The 25216-nt window shown below is 43.2% G+C and overlaps 1 protein-coding gene across 3 annotated transcripts in view; it reads right to left on the reverse strand.

The window, feature by feature from the left end:
• Positions 1 to 5010: 5010 nt before the first annotated feature.
• UBE3B (ubiquitin protein ligase E3B) overlaps positions 5011 to 25216 on the reverse strand; it is a 554003-nt gene continuing 533797 nt past the window's right edge. For all 3 annotated transcript variants that reach the window (XM_078667365.1, XM_078667367.1, XM_078667366.1), the window contains one exon: positions 5011 to 6941. In XM_078667365.1, coding sequence (XP_078523491.1) covers positions 6750 to 6941 — 192 coding nt within the window. In that variant the 3' untranslated portion in view covers positions 5011 to 6749. The remainder of the gene's footprint in view (positions 6942 to 25216) is intronic.

Below are 25216 nucleotides of genomic sequence, written 5' to 3' on the forward strand. Positions count from 1 at the left end.
GCCGTGGCATCGAACCGCCACAGTCGATGATGCTATTCTGCCCAGCGAGTCGGTGGTGCCAAGCGCATAATGAATGATGAACTTTGCCGCATCACTTTTGTCGGATACCGCTTTGGAGAGAATGGCCCGGGCCTCCTCTGGGAGGTGTGGCAGCACCTTTGTTACACTTTTCCACAAGGAATGAGCAGAACTGGCCAATAGGCATGCAGTGTTCATCGACCATAATGCAAGGCTAGCGGAAGAAAGCATCTTCTTGCCCCAACTATTCACTCTCTCGGATTCCCTATCCAGAGGTGCAGAGGTAAAAGCACCCTGTGAGATAGAGGACTGGACCACCAAACTCTCGGGCTATGGTGGTTGGTGAGGAATTTCATGTCACCCGGTGCAGGGCAATGATGGTGGGCAACTGTCCTATTCACAGGAGCACCCATGCTGGGCTTAAACTATGTTCCCAGAAAGACATCAGTCAAGGCTTTGTTGAAAAGCAGGAGGGGTTCTGAGGTGGAGACACCCAGCTGCTGGACCCCTGTCAAGATGTTTTTTTCTTGACTTCCACTGAAGGGAACAGAAGGTCCTGGACCTCAGCTACCCTTCACAGCACCATAACATATGAAGCCTCCTCCTCCGTAGGCACGGTAGGGGGAGAAAAAAGGCCAGAATCTGGGGAGGTATTCAGGCCACTGACCTCACCCAATTCCTTATACCAGTCCATTTCATGCACAAGCTGGTCTTGTAAAGGGTCCAGCAACTCCTACCAATTGTATTCCATTTCTAGCTCCTCAAAATAAGGCTGAAGAATAAACCTAGGACCCAAGAGTACCGTCAGCGCTGGAATCGGTGTCGACAGATGCCGATCCAGCTCGTGCTTGTCGGGGATGAGAATGTGGCTGGTGCCGCCAGGAGTCTCGGCACTGGGCCTGGCGCTGGAGAACGACCGGCAGCGGTTTGGATCCACCACCTGATGCATTAGGGGGCATTGGCGCTGAAGCTGCCAGTACAGAACCTGATGGAGCCCCTTCTGAGCCTCTGGGGTCAGGTTACCCAAATATGAGGTACATGGCATCAGACAATTCTTTAAACAGGGCAGGGATTGCTCTGGCTCAGGGACAGGTAGGGAAGCGCAGAGCCGACCCAAGTGCAGGTTCCGCAGAACGTCAAGGCTCCTTCGTGACGTTGGCCGACGGATGGGGAGACGTTGAAGCACACTTCAACCTCTTGTGCTTCTTATGCCTTTCACCTGACTGACTCAATGACTTTGAGTGGGAGGACGAGGACTCTCGGAGCGGTGCTTAGACCTTACAGTCGACTGGGAACGAGACCTCCAGGGTGAACGGCGTGGAGTTGAACGCTGGGCTGCAAGCAGCTTTAGGGATCCCTCCCTCAAAGCATTTGGAGCCATGGCCCAGCAGTCTGAGCGGGACTTCAAATCACAGTCACTCTCCAGGCACCAAAGACAAACTAAGTGTGGACCCATCACTGACATGGCGTAATGGCAGGCGCCGCACGGTTTGATTCCAGAAGTTTTCTTTGACATAGAGGAAAAAACCTACACACCAAATAATGTCGACAAAATGTCAAGAAAAGCCTGCTAAAGCGAAAGAGGGTAGCTCTCTTCACAGGTCTGCGCTAGCTGGTGCAGAAAGAAAAGAACTGACGTCAGCGTGCTGAGGTGGCACCTATATAGGTGATGCGGATGTCACTTATGGTGCGGACTACGCCAAAGATGCCACACGGAGCCGACCAATGCCTCCTGCCGGCACACAAGGGTATTGCGCAAGCAAAAGTCTTCCAGATCCAGTTGACACCTGGAATATTCTAAGGTAAGGAATCTGCAGCTAGATGTCTCTATCAGATAGAACTTTGATTAACCCTGCTACCAGAGGCCTGAAATTCCAGGCTTTCAAGAGTAGGGTGCCGTGCAAAGAAGGCAAAGTCACTCAGATTGGGTCAGTGGTGTTGTGTTACTTGTCTGTCATAGTTGGACTGAAGCAGGGTTTAGACCAAGTACTCATGAGGGTGTCAATCCGGTATTCATTGAACGGCAGCACAGGTTTGGACGAGGTCTGTCTGGATTGTAAAACTTCAGTGAGGACACTGGTTTATAACTTAACCAATGGTTATTGTAAGTTCAGAACTTCAGACATTCGTCTGATGACCATGGTGAATGAGGCTATGTCTTCCATTGAAGGGCCCAGGGCAAGAAGCCAACCCCATTTCATGGAAGTGTCCAATCCACTGGCCTCTTGTAGATCCAAATAAAAATTGTCATTCTCATGTTGCGGGGGAAATCCATAACCAAGAGCTGGTTGACTTTGGTCAGTGTCCGATCAAAGGTGAACGCGTTGATTGTAACGCATCTGGAGGGCTCCACAGATCCATATGGCCCAAATGAGCCCCAGAGGCTTCTGGCAGGTTGCAAAAAGAAATCTAAAGCATTGCATCTGTTGCTTGAACAGGAAATACCATGAAAAAATAAGAGACAAGAGGAGTTTGGTAAAACAGGTATACTGTTATTAAACAGAGCGGCCAGGAGAATAGTTATAGGCGTAGGGTCTGAGGAGTGTCTCAATCTACAATTGGTCTGTGGCCTCTTTTTATATAGTTCATCGTTGATAATAAAGTATTTCTGGTATTATCCATGTATGGTACGGAATGGAAGCTGCTGCCTTTGGAGACTTTAATTTTCTAATGGAGAGTACAGGTGGGCCTCGACCTTGCGTGAACACAATATGGCCAGTGGTAACGTGTCGAGATGTCCGGCAGGGGGAGTGCGTGATCACTGCGTGTGCTGTGTCCTAATTGGTTATATGATAATAACTCATGTGGTATTTGACTTTATGTTGTTTCCACCCACGTGTGCTTTATTGGGGCCAACCTCAGTGTACCATTGTAATGTGGCTGCGCCTATCTATGGGATTGATATAGAGTTTCGTGTTTGTGTATTTCTGCTGGCTACGTGCCACCCCACCTGTGATCTATCAACCTGTGACTCTGAGCCTAGGTCTCAGAGCCTGCCCGACAACATATTTATTTGGGGTTGATGTGGAGTTCACAACGGGCTAATTCGTTAATAAAGATTACATTTTGTCCTCATAAATGAATGTATTGTTTTTCTTATAAGCATGGACTTTTTCCATATTAACATTTTTAAATACCTCAATTTGTTGTGATGTTACCGACAGCCTTGAAAGTTCGAGGTTCATCAACATCAATTGCGGAATCGACTACTCGGTGAGGGACTGGGAGCGGGACAGACAGATTTCTTGACATTCTCGATACTGCTCAGAAGGAGTGCAGCGAAGCTGGAATGAGTCCTGCTAGGACTTTTTATGTTTCCTTTTTGGACTTTGACTTAGCTGAAGGCTTGGACCGCAACAATGAAGTGGCCCAAGAGTGGGAATGGATCCATGTACCCAGGAGTGGGCTTTACACAACTTCTTGTGGTGTTTGGTGATGTACAGCTTGGCTTTGTGCTTTTAGTTTGCCTTTGGGTGACCCAGGACACACTCCTCACACAACTTGGAGTTGTGGCCCAAACCCAAACAATAGAGACACACCTTGTGGAGATCTGTCACAGACATCTGCTTGCAACAGTCCTTACGTGCAAGGTGGTATTTTTAGTTCTTTGCCCTGAGCTGCACACTCAGGCCAGCACTTATTGTAATTCAAAATAAATTACAACTTTTCAACCCTTCCTACAAATAACTTTCTCCAAAATATTCCAGGGACTGGAGTTAGAATAGTTAATAAGCCTCCTTGGAGCAAAGTTGCTTTTCCCACAAATATTCCAGAGCTGGAGTTACAGTAAATCTGACCTTCTAGTGTTTGCCATGCCCAATGCTGCAGTAAGGGCGCAGTTCAGGGCAAGAAACACAAATGTTACAAGGTTCAAACTCAGAGGACGTGTTCCCTTGCACACTGGAGAGATAGCTTTTGGAGAAATATTTGTAAACTGACAAAAACAGTTAGGAGCTATCTCCAGATCTGCGTATGAAGGCGCAGAAAGAAAGGAATGGCAGTCAGAGTGCTTGGTTGGCACCTTTATGAAGCTCCAGTTGTTTAATACAGAGCAGAACAAGGTTGACGTAGAGCTGCACCACGTCACCCATTAGTATGCAGGGGCTATGCTGAAAAAATGGGAAACGACCTTTACTACGTTGGCTGAGCCACGTGTACCATTTTCTCCCAAGCGGAACCACGCTTGCCTTAGACACGCATATGCGTGGTTAAGGCAATGAGCGGTCTAGATGTCTGAATGGGAAGCCCAGCAACAGGAAGTGTCAGGACAGAAAGCTCGACGCGGCCTTGTAAGAGGGGCTGGGGCCAGGATGGGGGTGTGGGGGTAGTTTTTAGGGGTTGGGGTCGATTTTAGGGCTCAGGGGAGGGGGGGGTCAGAGTTATTTTAGGGATGGGGGTTGTTTTTGGGGGTCAGGGTAGTGTTTAGGGCTCCGGGAGTCAGGTAGTTTTTAGGGCTCGGGGGTCAGTGCTTAGGGCTCAGGGAGGTGAGAGTAGTGTATAGGGCTCGGTAGTGCTTAGGGCTTGGGGTGGGTAGTGTTTAGGGCTCCAAGGGGGATCAGGGTAATTTTTAAGGCATAGGGTCGAGTTGTTTTGAGGGCTCAGGGCGGGGGGACTAGGGTTTGATCTCTACCACACATATTCCTTTACCACTCATGCCTTTACCACGAAATTGTGTGGTAAAGGCATGTGTTGTTCAGGCAGGGTTGTAGAGGCTCGAGTGGTTTAGCCATGCGTGCCTCTGTCATACAACCTGAAAAAACTTGTCGATCCAGTCTGGCACTTAGGGATATTCTAAAAGTGAGGGGTCTGCAGTTAGAAGTATTCATCAGAAGGTTAATGTGCTGACCTCCATTTTGCATCTGAAAGGATGGAAATATGGGGGCTGTCAGTCTCATCCTTTCTCTGCATTCTAAAATACATGCAGCTCATTATTTTGGACATACTTAACATTCATTTTAAAGGTTAAAATCAAAGTACTGGGTAAACCAATGATGGCTATAAAATACTGATTTATTAAAATGTATTTCCCATTCTGTCTACATCAAACGTCCTTCATAAATAGGGCTCCAAAAGAGCAACAAAATTACATAAACCACAGAGCCTGTGAAGTGCGAGTGATCCAAGGAGTCTGAAAATATCAGCATCTCAATAATACCCATAAATTTCATTGATAAAGAGGCCAATTGGATAACAGTATAAACAATTTCAAATGAAAGAGAGGTATAACGACATTGTGCTACGTTCTCACTCGTTCCAGGCTTAAACAAAATAAAAAAGACAGTCATTCCAGTCCCAGCAAAAAAGATTATGACCTTCAGTTAATATGTTAAAATAAATACAGCGAGAAGAAAATAAAATACTAAACATATCATTTCAACTTGGGACTAAAAGCCAGCAGATATGTCCATCGAGGTATCCAACTCAATAGTGTTCTGTTACTGCACTTTGTACATTGCAGTACTCTCAAGCTCTCCATCTTAATAGCTTTCTCACTAGACCATTCGCCTGTGCTTGAGAAGACTTAAATTCGAGCAAGGATTTTTTCCTGTTGCACGTCGAAGAAAATATACAAAAATATAATTCTGTTAAAGATTCACAGCCTAAACAAAGCACTTTGAAATGCTGCAGGCTAGTTTCATACTTGGGACTGACAAATGTTTGCAAACTATAGACACATCAACAAGGGTCTGAAGGTTCGTTAAATCAACGTTTACAGGAATTCCAGCAAAGACATGCTGGTGATTTCTGAGTTTGACAGAAAAAATATGAAAGCACAAAAACAACAGGGAAGAAAAAAGTAAGAAACAAGGATTTGGGTAATTTCTGAATGATAAATTATTATCCTAAAGTGCTGACCTTCTGGTACTTCAACAATTCTGTCCCATTCTATCCATTGTGTAGACAACAATCTACTGAATCTGACTTGACTTGGTGCTTGGAGTTGCCTAACCTGGTTAGTAATCTTCACTCTTAAGGAAATATAGATGGGTGACGAATTAATGCCCATTTTGTTGTTACCGATATGCGTATACTTTCATACAAACTGTGTTCGCTGTTGCTTTGCCAGTAGCCTAGGAATAGCTTGTAACCTGTAGTTGGTTGTTTTATTACATGTCCTAAAGTATGTCACTACTGTCTGATGGAATCAGTCAAGCTAATGACATCTGAAGTGACTGCCTGGATAAGTGACTTAGTAAGTGCTACTAGGGGTGAGATACCAAGAAAATTGTGCTAGACAGTTTTAGTACATTGTACCTGAAATACACACTATTCCTCATGCAGACCCGTTGTAACTAGTTATATATAATTTGTATACGAGTTTACTATGGCTTTTTTTAAATATAAAAACAAGCTTCTTCTCACAGATACTGATAAAAAAAAGACAACCATTCTTCAAACAGGTTTGCATCAAGATCATCCACTTCGTGCTTTAAGAATGAGTTAGGCGAACCGTCACGTGCTTCAGCATACCGATAATGGCTTTTCTTTCAAAATGTTTTATTCCACAGCTACAGTTCATAAGGAGAGGAGGGGACATCCTTCTTTCTCTCTGAGCTCGGATCTGAAAGTCTTTCTTCCACTTCCATTCCAGGCTCATGGACCACAGAGCAGGGGTCTGTCATCGCACAGCCGCACAAGGGTCCACAGCATCTCCGACACAAAGGTTTACGTGGGATACTTCTCTACAAGTGCTGTCAGAGGTAAGAGGCACACCTTTTTTTTAGCGGTGTTCAGGAGAGCTCGAACCCGGTGTTCATACTGATGGCATAGCGCAGTTTCTCCCGCAGAATGCTCTTCTTGCTATAATTGGGAAGTTTTAGTAGATTAAAGCAGGTTGAGGATGTTGGTAGGCGGCCGCCTGGCTCCTTCTTGCGTATTGTAAAGAATCCTCTTAGTACACTGCCTAGTGTATCGCCTGTGTCCTGCAGAGAGAATCAGACTGATCATTAGAACATCCTGCCATTTCAGAATCAAACCACACATCTTAAAACAAAGGACACCAAGCTACTCTCAGTGCTTACCGGTCTCTCGTGCCTCAAGCCAACATCAGTCCAAATGTTTTCTATCACCTATTTGTCCTCCCTGCAATTACCACTCCACCGCTATTGCCTTAGAAGAACACAATGATTATCTACCGAATTGACTACCACAGTAACATCTTTGTATCCCTCCCAGTGAACACGATTTCCTGGCTCTATTTAGTACACAAATCTGTAGTGATCTTCATTTGCTTCTTAGCACAATAGCCATATCAAGCCTGTAAATGTACATCTTCATTGTTGTCTTCTAAAGTTACGGATCAATTTCAAGACCCTCTGCTTGGTATAAAAGGCTTGCTGGGTCTGGCCCCTTACATCTTCACCAAACAGAGGTTGATATACCAATTGACTACAGACTCTCCATCTGCCTAGCAACATGCGCAGATTGTGTACATGCCTTCTCTAAACTACCTCCAGGCCGTAACGCAGAAAACTCAGGAATATGGCCTTTACTTAAGCTCTTTAACCTGTGACCAGTTGCCTCTGGATAACTCTCCTTGTTCTTTCAATTTCTCTGCAACAACCCCTTCATTATTAATGCTGTATGACATATTAATTTAATTCACACCAAGAATGCTAAAGACTTCTCACAATTAAACTTTAGATAGGTGCAATAAATGAGAGTAGGACCATTTAGCCGAGGAAGATGCACCGATTCAATATTTGTAACAATCATTACCATCTTCAGTCTTTACTTATTGAGGTCAAGTTCAAGCCCTAAAGAAGGCAACTCAATCAGCGCAGGAAACCCATTTTGGAGAGAAGCCACACACAAAATGGATCCAAAAAACTTCTTTAATATCGTCAGCTTGCCAGCAGGCTTCCAGCACCGGTGTCATCAGCAAATTGTTTGCCAAACACGTTTCGAGAGGCCAAGCTCTCTTCTTCAGTGGCAAAAAGTTACCAGTCACTTGAGAACGCCCCAAATCACGCTATGTCTGAGCAGTCCCGCCCCCTGGCTGTGTAAGGTCACAGCGGCGTTATGGGATCTGTAGTCCTGAATTAAATACTCAGTGGATGCATTCTCAATCGAATTAAAACCAAATCAAATCACAGTGGTTATGAAGACACACATGTGACGGAAGCCAGCCCCGCTTTTCAGCTGTCGATGAAGTGTCACTAGGGCTGCCCCTGCAGGGCCCTAGATCGTTCGTGTCCTTGTTGACCCTGAGTAGGTATCAACACTGGTTCTGCTACAGCAGGGGCAGCCCTAGTGACACTTCATCGACAGCTGAACAGCGGGGCTGCTGATGACACCGGTGCAGGAAGCATGCTGGCAAGCTGACGATATTAAAGAAGTTTTTTGGATCCATTTCGTGTGTGGCTTCTCTCCAAAATTGGTTTCCTGCGCTGATTGATGGATATATATATATATATATTCACTGAAAAAACCATGGTTTCACACCAGTTATAGTTAGGTGGAAATTTTACTCGCATAAAACCATTGAAATTCCCACGTTATAGTTAGTTGGACTCACTATAACTTGCGCGTGCAATGCACTGCTGATGACGTCACATATTACATCACTCATGACATGGTCAGTGACATCACTCATGACATCATTAATAGGTTTTTTTAAATGCTAATTCCTAACTATAACTGGTGTGAAACCTATGGTTTTTTCAGTGAATATATATATATATATATATATATATATATATATTCACGCTCCAAGGTTGTCCACCATGTGAGTAGCACGCGAGCAGCAGCTTTATTTATGTGTAGGTGAGGACGGGGATCCGCTTGTAGACACACCGCTTCCGTTAAAGCCCCTGAAGAGAAGCAGATGGAGCTTCGAAACGCGTCGGGCAGATCCATTACGGAGCGGCGTCTACAAGCGGATCCCCGTCCTCACCTACACATAAATAAAGCTGCTGCTCGCGTGCTACTCACATGGTGGACAACCTTGGAGCGTGAATATATATATATATATATATATATATATATATATATATATATATATATATATATATATATATATATAATGTCTATGGCAAAATGAAACCCCTCATTTTGTTCCCTAAGGGCAACCTTTTCTGAACTGATATATTGCGGCTCGCTCGGTCGCGGAGGCACCCTGCTGCTGACACGCAGATCCAGTGTTGGGCAAAACACCGAGCACGAAGGAGCAAGGAAGGTCGTGTGGCAAGACTGTATATATGTCAGAAGTGGCGGCACTTGGTTTCCCTCCAAACCCACTTGGGGAACAATTTTAGGATATTAATGACAAACCGGCACCCACTGGGGAAAAACCACAAAGACCAGCATGCCTTGGGGCACACGCCCACTGGGGCGGAACTTAACGTACTTGAAAAGAACATTGTGTAAACTGCCGGTTTGATCACTTACCTGTTTGGCCCGTGAACAAGAGCACCTGGTGCTCGAAACGCGTTGGGCTTTTGGCAAAGACTTTGAAGGGGTTTCAGATGCTGCTGCACTGCTGTCTGCCATTAAAGGCTTCAACTTCCATGCGAGTGGTGTTTCCTAAGGGCAACCTTTTCTGAACTGATATATTGCGGCTCGCTCGGTCGCGGAGGCACCCCGCTGCTGACACGCAGATCCAGTGTTGGGCAAAACACCGAGCACGAAGGAGCAAGGAAGGTCGTGTGGCAAGACTGTATATATGTCAGAAGTGGCGGCACTTGGTTTCCCTCCAAACCCACTTGGGGAACAATTTTAGGATATTAATGACAAACCGGCACCCACTGGGGAAAAACCACAAAGACCAGCATGCCTTGGGGTACACGCCCACTGGGGCGGGACTTAACGTACTTGAAAAGAACATTGTGTAAACTGCCGGTTTGATCACTTACCTGTTTGGCCCGTGAACAAGAGCACCTGGTGCTCGAAACGCGTTGGGCTTTTGGCAAAGACTTTAAAGGGGTTTCAGATGCTGCTGCACTGCTGTCTGCCATTAAAGGCTTCAACTTCCATGCGAGTGGTGTTTCCTAAGGGCAACCTTTTCTGAACTGATATATATATATATATATATATATGTATATATGTATATATGTATATATATAATAATCACCTTGACCAAAACCTTTACTTTATATAAAAGTAAACTCAGTTGTAAGTCTTTGACTTGCACCGCATGATACTGACAATTCATAACAGACAAAACATTGCAACACTCATGACAGCCATCAACTGCAAGAGCATAGTCAGAAGAGAACAATAATTAATTACCCACTCAACGATAATATATTATCTGTCAACAGACTAAACCATGTCAACAATCGAGGCAAGCTTTACGATACAGTCACAAAGGAACAAGTTATAAGAAATAAGATACCTGAAGAAAGAAGGCAAAACAGTGTTGTCTGCACCAAAGGTATAGAGATAAAAATCAGATACAACAAAGCCGCATGACTATATACATACAAAAGGTTTCAACTACTCCCCCGCCATCTATTTTAAAACACTGGTTGTTCAATTTACTCATTTTAAGCTTTTCCCTTCTCCCTTTCCATCCCATCTCTAAACTTTACAGACAGCCCCAAACCCCTAACCTTCTGCCATTGCTAAAAGGATGTGGGCCATATTGCATTTTTCTCCTCTCTTACTCATGGCAACATAAAATAAATATATATAGATATATATATATATATATATATATATATATATATATATATATATATATATATTACCTACTGGCGATAGCCAGTAGGTATATATAGTTAGGATTGTTTTCCATAGGGAAATCGCAACATTCTATTGAGAATAACTTTGGCGCCGGTTGAGGAATCTTCCTGAAATTTTCCTTAACTTTGCCTCGCGGCGCTCCGCTCCTTCCCTGAAAGTTTGGGGGGATTCGTCAAGCAGGGGCCGAGATAAAAGGGGGGTCCCAAAATGTGTTTTCCCCATGTTAATTTCCATAGGGCGGTTGGACTCACTTTTAGCCCGAACGGCTGAATGGTTTTCCACCAAACTTGGCAAAATTGTAGGGACTGGTAGCCCGATGTGCCTTTGCTATGTCTCAAGATATGTGCTCCAGTGGCTTTTTACGAAAATTAACTTTGAAAAAATATATATTGGGCTACATTGGGCTATATATATGTTAGAGCCCAAATGTAGCCCAATGTAGCCCAAAGATGGCCACCAGAGACAAAAAAAACCAAATGTAGCCCAAATATCAGCCAGATGTAGCCCAACTATAGCCCAATGACAGAATGTCCCAGAGTGTTCTAAAGAACAACTAGAGCGCTAACAGTCTTACTTATGACAAAAGTATGGCACACCTGAAGTCATCTTGATTGGAATAAAGTGTTAACACTTAAAACATTTAATTTGCAAAGGAACAAAATGAGGGGGTTCATTTTGCCATAGAAATTATGATTAGTGCTGAAGAAAGAAAAATTAGGGCACATTTTGAGTGACTTCTCAAATCCTCTTACATTTCATTAAAAAAATTCTGATATGCAGTCTCCCAAGATGGCCACCAGAGACAAAAGAGCCCAAATGTAGCCCAAATATCAGCCAGATGTAGCCCAACTATAGCCCAATGACAGAATGTCCCAGAGTGTTCTAAAGAACAACTAGAACGCTAACAGTCTTACTTATGACAAAAGTATGGCACACCTGAAGTCATCTTGATTGGAATAAAGTGGTAACACTTAATACATTTAATTTGAAAAGGAACAAAATGAGGGGTTTCATTTTGCCATAGAAATGTTATTACCTACTGGCGATAGCCAGTAGGTATATATAGTTAGGATTGTTTTCCATAGGGAAATCGCAACATTCTATTGGGAATAACTTTGGCGCCGGTTGAGGAATCTTCCTGAAACGTTCCTTAACTTTGCCTCGCGGCGCTCCGCTCCTTCCCTGAAAGTTTGGGGGGGATTCGTAAAGCGGGGGCCGAGATAAAAGGGGGGTCCCAAAACGTGTTTTCCCCATGTTAATTTCCATAAGGCGGTTGGACTCACTTTTAGCCCGAACGGCTGAATGGTTTTCCACCAAACTTGGCAAAATTGTAGGGACTGGTAGCCCGATGTGCCTTTGCTATGTCTCAAGATATGTGCTCCAGTGGTTTTTACGAAAATTAACTTTGAAAAAATATATATTGGGCTACATTGGGCTATATATATGTTAGAGCCCAAATGTAGCCCAATGTAGCCCAAAGATGGCCACCAGAGACAAAAAAAAACAAATGTAGCCCAAATATCAGCCAGATGTAGCCCAACTATAGCCCAATGACAGAATGTCCCAGAGTGTTCTAAAGAACAACTAGAGCGCTAACAGTCTTACTTATGACAAAAGTATGGCACACCTGAAGTCATCTTGATTGGAATAAAGTGGTAACACTTAATACATTTAATTTGAAAAGGAACAAAATGAGGGGTTTCATTTTGCCATAGAAATTTTATATATATATATATATATATATATATATATATTCACTGAACAAACCATAGGTTACACACCAGTTATAGTTAGGAATTAGCATTTAAAAAACCTTTGAAATTCACTGAAAAAACCATAGGTTTCACACCAGTTATAGTTAGCTGGAAATTTTACTCGCATAAAACCATTGAAATTCCCACGTTATAGTTAGTTGGACTCACTATAACTTGCACGTCTGCAATGCACTGCTGATGACGTCACATATTACATCACTCATGCATATATTTAAATATTTAAACATTACTCGCTAATATATGTATTCACTAAGATACACTTAATAAGCCAGTTAACCAATCAATTTTTTTTAAAAAACACTGAAAAAACCATAGGTTTCAGGCCTTATATAGTTAGGAATTAGCATTTAAAAAACCTTTGAAATTCACTGAAAAAACCATAGGTTTCAGGCCTTATATAGTTAGGAATCAGCATTTAAAAAACCTTTGAAATTCACTGAAAAAACCATAGGTTTCAGGAGTTATATAGTTAGGAATTCGTTTTAAAAAAACCTTTGAAATTCACTCAAAAAATATAAGCTTTAGTGGTGTTATATTTAGCTGGACATTTTACTCATACAAAACCAATGAAATTGCTCCTATATAGTTAGTTGTACTAACTATATATCGCGCACCCGCAATCCACTGCTGATGATGTCACATATTAGATCATTCATGACATGGTCAGTGACATCACTGATGACACCTCAAATGACATCACTGATGACATCATCCATGTGACAATCACATACACCTTTTCATACACTATTACAATTTTTCATCACTGTTTGTAAAATACAGAGTATCATATTTAAATCCATTGTCACAGCAATACAAGTATCGAAAAATCCACTCAGTGATTCATAGATGTATACACACATCTAATCACTTACTTATGGATTCACACATACATGCTGTCAATGAACAATAGAACACTATCAAAAATACTTATACATCTATATCGACATTAAACAACAGCATGCATCCTATTCACATATGAAGTCATCCTACTCACTTATGCAAACAATGGATCATACTTACATATTTACTTAGCAAAACACTTATACAAACACCACTTCTTCTATTCATTTAGATAGTAAGTCATACTTAGTGAATTAATTATTACAAGTATACAGTTATCCATACAGTCACTCACACAATCATTGTGTCTTATGTATACGTATTTATATACAACTGACACATACACTGCCTTTTATTTTTCTAGTTTGTTTGACCTGTACCTTTGAGAAATATATTTGCTCATCACCACACCCATAAAGAGATTCCCTCACCCAAACTGTTAGAACATGTAGTTTTAACTTCATATATCTACTGAATCAACTATTCACACATCTTTGGACAGTCACACACCCCCCACCGAACCACACACTTTCACACTCCCATTCAAATACTCAGTTAACTAATCAATAACTAATATAGACTTTCACATAGCTAGTAACCAACTGTAGAATCAGTTTACACAACAACTGACAAAGTGATACAGATATTCACACAGTTTAGTCACTATCCACTATATTTAGTGAGACATTATAAATTGGTCAAGTAAACAGTCAATTACACTGCTACTAAATCCTCCATCCAAATATTTATTTATATATATCCACTCATTCTTCAATGTAAATTGCTATATATATAATGCATATTTAAATAACGAAGCAAACCATATTCACTGGATGATGTCATCAGTGATGTCATTTGAGATGTCATCAGTGATGTCACTGACCATGTCATGAATGATCTAATATGTGACATCATCAGCAGTGGATTGCGGGTGCGCGAAATATAGTTAGTACAACTAACTATATAGGAGCAATTTCATTGGTTTTGTATGAGTAAAATGTCCAGCTAAATATAACACCACTAAAACTTATATTTTTTGAGTGAATATATATATATGTATGTATATATATTACCTACTGCCGGTCGCCAGTAGGTAGTTATAGTTAGGACCCAGTTTCCATAGTAAACACATTTGTTTCTTTTCCCAGTAACTTTGGCGCCAGTCGACGAATCTGCGAGAAAGGTTTAAAACTAGTTGCCCACTCCGGTCAGCTCCTGTCTTGAAAGTTTCAGGGTGATTCGACAAGCGGGGGCTGAGGAAAAAGGGGGGTCCCAAAACGTGTTTTCCCCATGTTAATTTCCATAGGAAACTTTAGACAAAGCTACAGCCCGAACTGCTGAACGAAATTACACCAAATTTGACAATAAGGTAGCCCTTGGTTCAGAAAGAGTCCTTTTTGTTAAATGGTGTAAATCCGTTCAGCTGTTCCTGAGAAATTAAATAAAGAAAACGTTTCGATATCTGGGCGGAGCCTAACAACACAAGCACGAGCTTGCCTCTGATTGGCTGTCAACACTTCAGACCAGATAGTGTTGGTAGCCATCTTGTGCCTCGGACGGAGAAATAAAAAGGTAAGACAAAGATAAAAAAATCAAGAAAAGGGGGCAGGGTAAAAACACTCTGACCCCCAGGCCTGCTCAGGGGGTCCCACAAGGACCTCAAGGCCCAAAACAAGCATTAAAAAAAAATATTTTCGGGCAGGGTCGCGTCGGGTGCGCGAATCTGTCCGAAAATTTAAAAAAACAAAGGGCAGTCTCCTGCGCCTCGTTTTCAAAGCCCCTGGGTGGGCTAAGTCCCGGGGCCAATTTATTTATGTAGCAGGGGCCCGGCCCCGGGGACTACCACCTCCTCCAAGCTTGTTAATTTGTTGGGGGCCTCCAAGGCCCTCCCAAGCCCCAGGGACGCCAACCCCTGGGCTTTTCCTAAATATGTGCGGGGGCACACAGCCCCCTCGCAGCCCAGGGGACCGCCACCTACCCAGGGCTCTATTGTTTTTGTAAATAAAACCTTTGTGGGGGGTCTCGAGCCCCCCAACACGCCCCGGGGACCACCACTTTCCTGGCGCACTAAAAATGTAAATGCTGAGGTCCGTTACACACCCCCGAGCCCCGGTAACCACGACCTCCCTGGGGCTTTGCACACATTGGGAGGGGGGCCGCGCAGCGCCCCTTCAGGAGCCCTTGATGGCCCTGGGGACCGCCACACCCCAGGACCGGCTCCTGCAGTGTCCCGGGGTGCCCATCCCCGGGACACTGCTGTTCGCTATGGCAGGGCGGAACCTGTGTGGCTCCTGCCCTGTTATAGCAAACACTGGTTTGGATTTTGGAAGCAAGAGCAGGTTTCCTGCTCTAGCTTCCAATATCCAAACCGGATTGCTTTTCCACAAGGGGAGCTGCATGTGAGCAGCTCCCCGTGTGGAAAAGCAATGGCGGCTCCTACAGGAGGCGGAGAGCCGGTGTGACCGTGGGGACATTGGGGCTCCGCCCACGGTCCCCAACTGAGAGCTAAGGCCCCGGGGGATGGGGTCCCCGGGGCCATAATTGGCCTGAGGAGGAGGGCCTTGTGGCCCTCCTCCCAAAAAAAGAAAAAAAAGGATGGCCAGGCCCTGGGGGATGGGGTCCCCGGGGCCAGTAGTGGTCTGGGAGGGGGGCTACGCAGCCCCCCTCCTTAAAAAATAGTTAAATGAAATAATAATTATGTGGCCGTGCCCCAGGGGATGGGGTTCCTAGGGCAGAAATTAGCCTCGCGACCCTCTTCCCGTTTACTTTTCTTAACAATAGAGGTGAGACCCTGGGGGATGGGCTCTCCAGGGCCCCAAAAAGGAAAAAATAAAGAGGGGCCGCACCTGCACTGCTACAATTCCCTGAGCACTACCCATGCAGTCCCGCCATCTCCCTGTCACTGCCTATGCACTCCTCCAATCACCCAGTACATGGTGCTTATCCAATCACTCTGTCAAAAGCCAAGCACTTATAAATTGTCCATGCTCTCTCCGTGCAGTACTCTAATCATCCAGTCACTACCCATGTACTCATGCAATGACCCAGGCACTAACACATGCAGTGGTACAATCACCTGTGCACTGCCCAAGCAGTCTTCCAATCACCAAGCCAGCACCATGTACTTATCCAATCACTCCGCCAAAACCCAAGCACTTATAAATTCACCATGGACTCTCCTTGTAGCATTCCAATCATCCAGTCACTACTCATGTACTCATGCAATGACCCAGGCACCAACTCATGGCAAATACAGGGACGGTCATGTAAATCACAGGGGTACCCCAACGCATAGTGTTCCCTAATGTATGTAGGTGTTTTCACTGTATTCTAAGTGTCTTTTAGCATAGCACTGGCACTAGGCCTGGTTAATCAGTCAATTACCACCAGTACCCGTCAGTAAAAAGTTGGGGGCACAGGAGGACTTTCAGTTCCTCTGTTGGTTCTTTCTGCACATCTCTTGCTTCTTTCTGTACTTTTCTTCGTCTTTCTGGATTTTGTTGCCTCTTTCTGCAATTGTCTTGCTTCTTTCTGCGCTTTTCTTCCTCTTTCTTCAACTTTGTAGGCATGGTTAGAAATTAGCATTTAAAAAACCTTTGAAATTCACTGAAAAAACCATAGGTTTCAGGGACGTTATAGTTCGAAATTAGCATTTAAAAAACCTTTGAAATTCACTGAAAAAAACATAGGTTTCAGGGACGTTAAAGTTAGAAATTAGCATTTAAAAAACCTTAGAAAATCACTGAAAAAACCACAGGTTTCAGGGACGTTATAGTTAGTTGGACATTTCACTCGTACAAAACCAGAGAAATTCGGCCATTATAGTTAGTTCAGCTAACTATAACTCGCGCCCCCGCAATGCATTGCTGATGACGTCACATATTACATCATTCATGACATGGTAAATTACATCACTGATGACATCTCAAGTAACAACTATCAGTGCCATTGCGATTTAAATTAGAAAAACATGTGTTCAAACATGTTTTTTAAGCAGAGATGTAGTTAGTAATGTGTGTATTGTAATAGAATGAAGTAACTTTTTTTGAATGTGGTGGTGGTCGTTGAATGTCTGCTTTTGTTTTGCGATTTCGTGACGTGATCAAGATCATCGCAACATCCTCACAGATTTCAAAAATTTAGAAAAACATTATTAAAGAAGAAAATTAACAACATTTTGGGCTCTTGGGTGGCTCTGTCAAGAGCCTTTGTGTTGAGAGTGTGTATAAGACCGCTACAGATGAGAATATATGCAGAGTTTCAGGTTGTTAGAACCACCCGGTTTCCTTCATCTGTCCAGTGAACTCCATCACTTCTATAGATTCCGTGCATGTTAGAACGCAGGTTGTTGTTTTTGTAGATAGAGCCCATGTTATGGCCTCAGAGGAAAGCAGAAACAGTTTTATTAACATGTTTCCTGGCTTTGTCAATCTGTGGACAAAAATGATTTGACCACTTCCATTTCTGTCTTTAGCATATATTAAAGTATACCAAAACAGTGTGAGGGAAAAGAGACATCAGTTTTGGAAAGGTATCCTTCATTGGGATTTCCAGCCCTACTCCATTCAATGTGCAGAGGTGATTGCCACACAGTGTACAATTATAAGGTGGGGGGCTCGACAATCCGAAATGGTTTTAACCAAAGCCAGCAACTGATGAAACTTTAACCCTCTCTGGCCAAACCAACTAATCTCCACATTTCGCAAACTCAAGTCCCTGTCAATGCCTCTCGTTTTTGCAGCCCCTTTAGCCCAATAGACATAGCTGTGGCCAACAATCCACACTCTAAGCATTTGCAGTGAAGGAGCAATAGCAATCAAGAGAAGGCTGGAGCAGATCGAGGGAGTTTTCCAAATTAAAAGCAGTTAATAAAAAAAGATATATTTCATTGGTTGCTGTCAGCATGTAGGTGAATAAAATTAGTTAGTGTGTTGTATGCATTAGCAAGAAGTGCTATTTTTGGCTGTTGCTTAAAAAAAAAACAAATGTACAGACAAGGATATGCCTTTGAATCTGGAGTAACCCACACCTGATGTATCTCATTTGGAAGTAGCATGCTCCTACTAGAATGTGCAGTGAACTTGTGACCTAATGGTTCCACTGGGTTGCTAGATACACTTACCTAACAGTGTATTGTGGGGGAAGGGTGTTAAAGAGACAGAACTTTTTTTAAAGTTGAAGAGTTATGACACAATTTAAGGAATGGTAAACTTTAAGTTCCAATTGAGGACTTTGTAATAAACTGTGCAGTATTTAAGTTTAAAAAACTGAAGCTAAATATAGGTTTGGGCTTTTTCACGATTTCTTCACGATGAACGTGAAAACATCAACATAACTGTGGAAATCAAAAATATCTTGAAACATGATAATTAATGTACTTTTTAAATAAATAGATGGCAAATACAACAATAAGTGGTAATGTTCAATATCTCATTATAGAAAAAATACTGGGACGTTATAGTTATGAAATCAAATAAAAAAAACGTTAGAAATTCACTGAAAAAACCAAAGGTTACAGGGACGTTCTGGTTAGTCTGACATTTCACTTGTTCAAAACCAGAGAAATTCACCATTTATAGCTAATAGAGTCAACTATAACTTGTGCCCGCAATGCACTGCTTATGACCTCACATGACATCACTCGTGACATGGTCACTGACATCAGTGATGACATGGTCATTAACATCACTGATGACATCACTGATGACATCTCAAATAACATCACTGATGACATCATCCAGAGAAACTCTGATACATCCAATTACACCCCCATAAAACATGTCATACACGTACTCCCAGACAATCACTAACTAATTTTCAGAACCCATACAAACACTAACACATCTCCTCACACACCCATACAGCCAGTAACACCTCAACTCACCCATACAGCCACTAACCGAAACACTAATGCACATATACAGCCACTCAAGCACCTACTCACTTAGCAATACAGCCAGTCACAGAGACATAGACACACATACACACCCACCGATACACCCATACAGCTACAGAGTAATCAGTTAACCATATACCTACTTACACACCTACTTACTCACCCATACAGTCCCTCACATAGCCACTAACTCACCCATACAATTTCTCGCACAGCTACTCAAGTTACTCATACATATACTAATACATATACTCACTCACCTAAACAGTGAGTGAGAGAACCACATACTTTCCCATACAACCTCTCACACTCACTTATCCATACACCACTCAAACATCCATTTGCTCACATATACAGCCACTCATACACCCACTCACTCACCCATACACCAACTTACACACCCATTGATGAGACAGCCACACATGTACCCAGTCACTTGCCCATACAGACACTTATGTATGCGCTCACACACCCATTCAGCCACTCGTGCATCCTCTGATTTCCCCATTTTCAACCACTATTGCACCAACTCAGTCAACTATATTGATACTCATACAGCCACTCACTTACTCATACACACACGGACACACCCACTCACTTGCCCATATAAAACCTCACACACCCACTATTTCATGTATACAGTCACTTATATACCCAGTCACTCTTCTATACACCACTTACACACCCACTCACTTACCTATTCTGGCGAGTTACCTTAGTATTTATGTTTAACACTCAGTAACTTTTAGAAAACACTCAATCACTAGATGATGTCATTAGTGATGTTATTTGAGACGTCATCAGTGATGTCACTGACCAGGTCATAAGTGATGTATTAAGTGAGGTCATAAGCAGTGGATTGCAGGGGCACGAGTTATAGTTAACTCAGCTAACTATAACTGCTGAAATTTCTCTGGTTTTGTACGAGTGAAATGTCAACCTAACTAGAACGTCCCTATAACCTTTGTTTTTTTCAGTGAATTTCTAAGTTTTTTTGGGCGGTAATCACTGGGTAGTTATAGTTAGGTCAGCTGTTTCATAGAAAAATAGCTTGTGTTGCTAATAACTTTGGCCCTGTTTGACAGGTGCTACTTTTTGACGAGTTTATGGTGTTTTGTTTCCTAATATGGGCCCGGGTAACATCGTATCCCTTCACCTACATTACCTCCCCTACACTACACTAGAACAAGCCTTTTTAGGATTAAACCTTTTACCTAGTTCTAGGTGCAAAAGGAGCGTTTCTCCTAAACAATAGAGTCCTATAACTCCCTCAATAGACTCACATAGTATGAATGAATATTCATAAGAGTTCCTAGAAACCAGGCTGGGGCTACACCACCTTTTTCCCCATATCTACGTACATGGTTCATCCCATACTTCACCCTCAAATCCAACAACGGCGAAGAAAAGCAACAAGGGACAAAGGAGCCCTAGATACTTTCTGTATGAATATAACACCTCCTGCTAGTGTTAGTGAGAGGGAACCGAGACTTCCAGGCCGACACACTGACCAGAGACGCTGAGGCTCCTGCATGCAAACGCTCCAGCTGACAGCGACCGGAACATCCCTCGCAGGGTGTCCAACTCGAGACCAAGAAGGGCTCCAACATTCTCACACTTCAGGTAATGGGGTTCGACTAAATCCTAGAGGGATTCTTGGCTTCATACCTACCCACATGGCAGCTCATATATTTTACACGAGAATAACAACTGTTCAGTAAACCTCTATTGAAATGCCCAGACTGTTTATTCTGTGTAATTCTGAGATAAACTAAAAGAGCACGAGTGACCGAGCGAAAAGTAGTACATTGTTTCCACGATCTTGAGGGATCAGGGTTGTCATGTTCTAAGGTTGCCAGAAACGAATCTCTCCCCGATAAGAAGAGACACTAGTGGCACTGTGAGCTAGCTTAATGCAAATAGGCTAACATTTCTCGATGGGGGTGTATGGAACCAGTCTGTCACCAATCCCACAGTTCATGTTATCCAAACGCACAGGTCCTGCATGGGTACTATAGGAACTACACGACATGGCGACACCAACGTTGGTTGGGTACTTATTTAACAGTAGAATCTGAGTAGTTCAGTCGTGCTTATTCTCAGAGACCCCTACTCACAAACACCAGAGACGTCTGGAATGGGTGGGCACAAACTCCTATTTATTGGCTAATGGTTAATCAAGCTTGACAGGACATAGTGTTTCTAAATTGTGCATAACACCTTATCTTAGTTCCCTTGAATAAACGTCTGTTTCAAAATGACTAAGGTTCAAAATAGCGCAGTATTGGAGCTACGCCGCTCAGCAGAAGATGAAGAGGTGGATTGAATTCTGATTCCACCTAAATTCAGACGTTCTATCACCCTGAAACTACTAGAACAAGGTTTATCAGCAAGGGGTGGCATAGTAGCTTTTGTGATTGAGGTACACAAATCAAACAAAACAGAGGTATTCTATTTGTAGGTTACATTCCCAGAAGCAGATGCTAGAACACACACATTTCACTTTTACACAGAGGGAGATGCACCAGCAGAATATGGTACTTGTGAGTACATAGAAGTTCCTCTCACGTACCAGGAACATTTTTACTGGTTTAAAGGTGCCCTACCCCACTTAAGAAACAGAGTAAGATTAGGCCCGCTCGGAGTAGACGGGGCAACATGGCCAATAGTAGTGTCCTACACACCACATCCTGACATTGATACAATGCCACAAGGAGACTTACTCACTCAACACAAAGATTTAATTAGAATCTACAGAAATCTGACGTAATACGTCATGAGGACTTTTACAGTCCAGCCAACAACAGTTGCAACAAATATAACTCAATCTCAGGGTACAGCAACTAAAATAACTCCACAAACATTGCACTCAATAATGGGCAAAATGCCCACGAAACGTGAACAAATACCATCCTGGGTAGCTAAGAAAATAACTCAGCTCGAGGCTGTATTCCCAAATACTACCACATTTGAAAAACACAGAATGTTAACAATATGCTTGCCCACGGGGATAACACCACTGTTAGAACATTGTACCACTTTGGGTACAGTCTTTGCTGCCATATACACCAGAACTCATGGTATTCTTTCATTAGCGGTGATACCCGATGTACTGAGACAAATACAAAATGAGTTACAAATGGGGGTGGGGTCGCACACTACTCACACACCGGCGGTGTCGCCCCTAAGGACTCTGGTCAATGTAGTAAAGTGTTCGCGATGCATCATCTTTCGATCTTCTGCTATCTTCGCTGTCTTCGCCATCCCTGGACACGTGTTTCGGGGTATTACCCCTCATCAGCAGGGATAGGCCGTGTACTGGGGTTGCCGATGGCTGCCAATATCTGCCAGGTATAGTACCACTCAGGCGCGTAGGTGCGGGATCCCAGGCTCGTCAGCCCGCTGCTCAAGGGAGCTTTAAAGTTACAAATGGGGGTGGGGTCACACATTACTCACACACCGGCGGTGTCGCCCCTAAGGACTCTGGTCAATGTAGTAAAGTGTTCGCGATGCATCATCTTTCGATCTTCTGCTATCTTCGCCATCCCTGGACACGTGTTTCGGGGTATTACCCCTCATCAGCAGGGATAGGCTGTGTACTGGGGTTGCCGATGGCTGCCAATATCTGCCAGGTATAGTACCACTCAGGCGCGTAGGTGCGGGATCCCAGGCTCGTCAGCACAGAATGTTAACAATATGCTTGCCCACGGGGATAACACCACTGTTAGAACATTGTACCACTTTGGGTACAGTCTTTGCTGCCATATACACCAGAACTCATGGTATTCTTTCATTAGCGGTGATACCCGATGTACTGAGACAAATACAAAATGAGTATAGAGCAGAGCCTTCTCTGAACTTAGGGATGAAGTTATTAAATAACTACGACCAGGTATCAGCCATAATACTAGCTAATATTAAAGGGGAAGCGGCGTCAGTGACAATCCGCCAACGCCTAAGGGAGTTCGGTCCATTGGATCAACAACACGAACTGCCAAAAATAATCAAAACTGCGTATGCAGAATTAGGCAGAGACAGTTTGGGTGGGAACGTTTTAAAACCACAACTGATGGGCAGTACGGAAAAGGACACTTTCCAGGCAGACACCTGCTTCTTCTATAAAGAAGTGGGATAATAAAAAACAACAAAACTATACAGAAAAAAGATCTCAATCCCGAGGTAGATCTCCTCCATAGGAGTCATCTAAAAAGAAGTATAATCTCAGGAATAGGGATAATATTAGGAAACTTACAGGTATCAGTATACTGATACACGTTCTTCTCATTCCTTTCAGGGCTTGACGAAAACCTCAGAGAGAGAAGGATGGTCAGAACACACAGAAGAGCGTACGAAGTCCAGAGACAAGCAGCACGCTCAAGACTATACTTCCAAAAAAGAAGACAAGCCAAAATCAAAACCGCAATTTAAGAAAAAGAAAGTTGCAGGTATGAAGATCAGACATGCCCAGAATTCTGAGGACGCAGCTTCTGAACGGGGAATGGGCTCAGACGATGCTAGACAGTGCGGCAGAAGTAACAATAGCTCTCCAGAACCTGAAGGAATTTCTGGTGACAGCGGACTTGAATGATTACATCACAGTGGAAACACCAGACACATGGGTGAGCGTCCCACATAAGTTAAACAAGATAACACTCCAAAGGGAGGGGGACAAGCCCAGGAAAGTTAATGGGCACTTTTGGGAAAATCTGTCATCTGGTATGACATCCTATTAGCAGAACAAGATTGGCCGCCAGTATTCGTTATGGAGTGCCCTAGGAAGGAAATCAAAAATTTTCCAGCATTCTACGACCATACATCTTAAACATTCATATGCACAGGAGTGGGCAGTAGCCATAGCTCCAGCATTGTATAAAAATCATGCAGGGTGAGATGAGGAGTCAACCCACCATGTGTTCCCGTTAAAAGTTTCACCGAATTTTCAGAGGCAATAACATATAAAGAAAGAAGCTAAAAAACAAGAAAGGGAGATCTTAGATCAACTTGAATACCAAGGGGTGATCGAAAATTGCACCTCACCAATGAACAATCCTTTGTTTCCCGTATCAAAACCAGATAACTCATATTGTCTAGTTTTAGAATACAGACATTTAAACACTTGTACAAAGACATTTGCTGTCCAAAACACACAGTGCCACATTAATGAATGACATTATGCAGAAAAAATACAAGACTACACTTGATATCTCAAATGAATTTTTCTGCAAAAATATAGCGCCTGAAAGCAGGTATTTGACTGCATTCTCGGCATTAGGGTCCCAGCAACATTTTTGTCATCTCCCCCAGGGGTATAAGAACAGCTCAGGGGTATTCTCAGCATGAGTAACCGAGTTACTCCAAAATTCTTAAAGAGGCACTTGACCAGGGTGGGCACCATTATTATGGGATTTGCCTCTGAGGGCTACAAGTAGAACTTTAAAAAATCGAAAATAGCCCACCTCAGTGTCCTGTTTCCAGGATACAAGCTTTCAAGTGAAGGGAAAAGCCTGGCAGCTAACTTTTTAGAAAAGTGTGCACTGCTCCAACCTCCATAAACATTAAAAAATTTACAATCGATACTGGGATTCCTACATTTCGGCAGAACATACATTTTGGATTATGGAGAAAGAGTAAAACCTTTCTACAACTTAATAAAACCTGACTTTTCAGTTAGACATTGGACACAGGAACATTCCAATATCCTACGTTCATTACAAGAAGACATGATTCCAGGGCGGCGTTCTGCCCCGCTGTTGTCCCAACCAGAACAGTGATTCCGCAACCGGAATGCAGGCGGATCACCCGAAGCCCGAAGTTGCCTTTCTCCGAACTTGTATCAGGGAGATTTGAGCAGCAAAGTCCCTGCCAGTTGGTATGCCAAGATGGCGCCTGGTGAGCTATGAGACCGCACCTGGTGGCCAAAGGAGGTGCTCCGCGATTCCGTGGCGCAGCAGCGTGAGGACCGCTCAAGACAGAAGGAAGTCTCGATCTCCCTGCATAACGA

The sequence above is a fragment of the Lissotriton helveticus genome, chromosome 11, assembly GCF_964261635.1.
Source record: "Lissotriton helveticus chromosome 11, aLisHel1.1, whole genome shotgun sequence".
Classification (NCBI taxonomy): domain Eukaryota; kingdom Metazoa; phylum Chordata; class Amphibia; order Caudata; family Salamandridae; genus Lissotriton; species Lissotriton helveticus.